The sequence below is a fragment of the Eimeria tenella genome, genomic scaffold, assembly GCF_000499545.2.
Source record: "Eimeria tenella Houghton genomic scaffold, Eth_scaff785, whole genome shotgun sequence".
NCBI classification, from domain to species: Eukaryota; Apicomplexa; class Conoidasida; order Eucoccidiorida; family Eimeriidae; genus Eimeria; species Eimeria tenella.
In genome coordinates this window covers 1-3,473 of record NW_013545902.1, presented here as the reverse complement: position 1 = coordinate 3,473, position 3,473 = coordinate 1, and the positions used below count along the sequence as shown (strand labels likewise).

At 61.4% G+C, this 3,473-nt stretch overlaps 1 protein-coding gene across 1 annotated transcript; it reads right to left on the bottom strand.

The window, feature by feature from the left end:
• Nucleotides 1-1,245: 1,245 nt before the first annotated feature.
• ETH_00009165 (uncharacterized protein) lies at nt 1,246-3,204 on the bottom strand (the record flags this gene model as incomplete). The annotated part of the gene is made up of 1 exon (XM_013380673.1): nt 1,246-3,204. The coding sequence occupies one exon, from the start codon at nt 3,202-3,204 to the stop codon at nt 1,246-1,248; it is 1,959 nt and encodes a 652-aa protein (XP_013236127.1).
• Between the last annotated feature and the right edge of the window lie 269 nt (nt 3,205-3,473).

Sequence of the window (3,473 nt, the reverse complement as noted above, 5' to 3'; positions counted from 1 at the left end):
GCGGCAGCACTTAGTTGTACGTACACCCCAGGATAAGTTCAAACTAGAAGCAATTAACAGCAGCAACAGCAACAACAGCAGCAGCAACAGCAACAACAGCAGCGGCAACAGCAACAGCAGCAGCAACGGCGACAGCAGCAACAGCAACAGCAGCAGCAATAGCAAAATTCGGGAGCTAAGAGAGGCAACAGAACCCGCTGCAGCAAAAAGAGCAGCAGCAGTTGAAACCTCGAATTAGGGTTTAGGGTTTATCGCTTACGGCTTAACGGGGCCTCAGCAAGCAACTAATTCCCCCCTCGGGCCCCATGCCGCTAAACCCTAAACCCTAAACCCTAAACCCTAATTAGGCCCCCTCGCTCTGGAGACAAATAAGAAGCTGCTACTCCTACCACTTCATCTGTACGCGCCACAAAACCCTTTTATCCTTTCTGCTGCATTTCCCCTCTGGGGCCTGCAGCAGCAGCAGCAGCAGCAGCAGCAGCAAGGAGCATCAAAAAGGAACGGAGCTTAAAGAGACAAAAGGAGACAGTCTTTGCGCTGTACGTACACCCCGTGGCCCGCGCCGCCCCCCGCCCAGCAAAATTTCCCAAAAAGAATTTCGAAGAACCAACGCATGCATGCATGCATGCACTGCATGCATGCATGCATGCATGCATGCATGCATGCATGCATGCATGCATGCGTCGCAGAGGGCCTGTGGGGCCCCACAAGGCGATGTGGCGGCTGTGGGGCGAAGCCGAAGAGGCACTGCCGCGCTTTACTGCTGCGGAGGGCCCCATTTGGCAAAGTTCTTAGCAGCTAGCTAGCTAGCTAGCCAGCTAGCTAGCTAGCTGGCTAGCTAGCCAGCTGGCTAGCTAGCTAGCCAGCTAGCTAGCTAGCTAGCTCCGCTTTAGTTCGCTAGCTGCGCTGCTCGCAGAGAAGCAGCTAGCCACTGATCACCTAGCCAAGCCGCAGCAGCTAGCCAGCTAGCCGCCTCTGCAGGCACGAGCCGCAGCAGCAGCAGCAGCAGCAGCTGCAGCAGCAGCAGCAGCAGCAGCAGCAGGCTACCCAAACTCACTAAGAGTACCAATATATATGCACGGAAACAAAGCAAAACAGGCTGCCCCCAGTAAGCAGCAGCCCTAGAGCGCATGCATGCAACCATGCATGCAATAATGCATGCATGCACGCATGCATGCAACTGTGCATGCAATTATGCATGCATGCATGCATGCATGCATGCAGCCCCGGTCGTTTTGGGGCTTTCTAGCGATACTCATAAAGCGGGGTTGCTGCTGCCCTGCACGTGTCAACTGTGGCTGCGGCCCAGCTGCTGTTGCTGCTGCTGCTGCAGCAGCAGCAGCTGCTGCTGCCCGAGCTCCCTGACACACCTGAAATGTGGCGGCCCCTTGCTGCTGCTGCTGCTGTGAAAGATCTGTGGGTTGCTGCTGCTGCTGCAGTTGCTGCAGTTGCTGCAGTTGCTGCAGTTGCCGCGCAGGGCAGCAGCAGCGAGCTCGAAGAGTCTCTCCATGATTTGTCCCCAAAATGATGAGTAGAAAAGGCGCGTTGCCTCTGCTGCAGATGCAGCTGCTGCTGCTGCTGCTGCTGCTGCTGCTGCTGCAGCACGAACAGCGAAGAAGAGCGGGAGTAGGTGCTGCAGGGCCTTGCTGCCAGCGGCAGCCCCGTGGCTGCGCTGGCAGGGGCAGGGTCCTCATCTGCTGTTGCTGCTGCTGCTTTTGCTGCTGCAGCTTCTGCTGCTGCTGCTGCTGCTGGGCTGCCAGCCCCAGCAGCAGAGCGGTACAGACACAGCAGGTCCGAAGCTGCCCGTGCTGCAGCTCGGCTGGCCACTGCAGCAGCAGCTGCTGCTGCTTCTTCTTGCTGCTGCCGCTGCCACGAAGCTGCTGCAGCGCGGCAGCAGCCGGGCGCGTGCGCGTGCTGGCCGCCGAAGCCAGCAGCAGCAGCCCCCGCTGCTGCTGCCGCTGCTGCTGCTGCTGCTGCTGCTGCTCTGTTAAAAGGCCAGCAGCTCGTTGAGTACCTGCGGCGCTGCGCATGCGACCCCGAGCGCATGCGGCTGTAAGCACTTGGGTTGCCGCTGCCTGGGAAGCTGAAGGTTTTGCTGCGGCTGCTGCTGCTGCAGTGTCCCAGGCGGTTGCTGCAGCAGCTGCTGCTGCCGTGCATGCAGCAGCTGCCGCGCTGCAGCGAATCCAAGTTGCTGCTCCACCGCAGCAGCTCCCACTCCTTGTCCATTAAGGAGCAGCTGCGGGTAAGAGCAGCGCCATGGCTGCAGGGCCTCGCCCGTGCTGCTGCTGCTGCTGCTGCCGCTGCTGCTGCTGCTGCACACGGCGGCAGCCCGTAGCCAGCTGCTGCTGCTCCAGAAGAAGGGCCGCATAAAGAGGGGGACTTACAAAATGGAAAAGAGTTGTTGCGCGGCAGCGCCTCGTGAGCGGCCAGCTCGTGCTGCTGCTGCCGCTGCTGCTGCCGCTGCTGCTGCCGCTGCTGCTGCTGCTGCTGCTGCTGCTGCAACGGGGTCCTTTGGCCCTGCAGCTGCAGCTGCCAGTGCTGCCGCGGCAAGTCGAGGGCGCGGCCCAGACTTCCCTGGGACCTGCAGCGAATGCCGTGAGAGTGGGCAGAAGCAAGTTGCTGCTGCTGCTGCTGCTGCTGCTGCTGCTTCTGCTGCTGCTGCTGCCGGGTCAACTCAGCGGCTGCAGCCACGGGCTGAATCGGAATTTGCTGCTGCAGCTTTTCTATACTTTGCGAATGGACCTGAAGCAGCGGCTGCGAGTGTCTCTTGACTCTGCGCCTCTGCGCAGCGAACTCAGGGCCGTGTGTCCTTTGCTGCTGCTGCTGCTGCTGCTGCTGCTGCGCACTGGGCCTGGAGGCAGCCCCTTCAGAGCTGCCGGGGGGTTCGAAATGGACAGAGCCCAGAGCTGCTGCTGCTGCTGCTGAGGCCGACTTGGGGCGGCTTGTTTCTTTTTCAAACGGCGGGGCATCTGTGCGGCTTTTTCGCTGCTGCTGCTGCTGCTGCTGCTGCTGTTGCTGCTGCGCTGCAGCAGCGGCGGCGGGCCGCGGCTGCGAGTCTTCAGGGAGTCGGCTGTTGTTCGGGGCAGCAGGCGCGGCTGCCTCTGAAGCAGCAGCAACTGCTGCTTCTGCTGCTGCTGCTGCTGCTGCTGCTGGGGCGCTGCTGCTGCTGGGGCTTTCTTGGGGCAGCAAATCCACAAGAGGCATCAGCCCCTGCTCTGGAGGCGGGCAGAAGAGCAGCGGCTCGCGCTGCTGCTGCGACTGCCTCCTAGCAGCAGCAGCAGCAGCAGCTTCGAGCTTATCTTGTCTTCGAGGAGAAATGGACAAGCTGCTAGCTTCGCTGCTCCTGTAGCTGCTGCTGGCGCCTGCGTCTTCGGCGCCGCTGCTGCTGCCGCGGCTGCTGCTGCTGCCTTCCGCGGCCGCTGCAGAAGGCCGCCGCCCCTGCCGCCGCCGCTGCTGCTGCTGCTGCTGCTGCT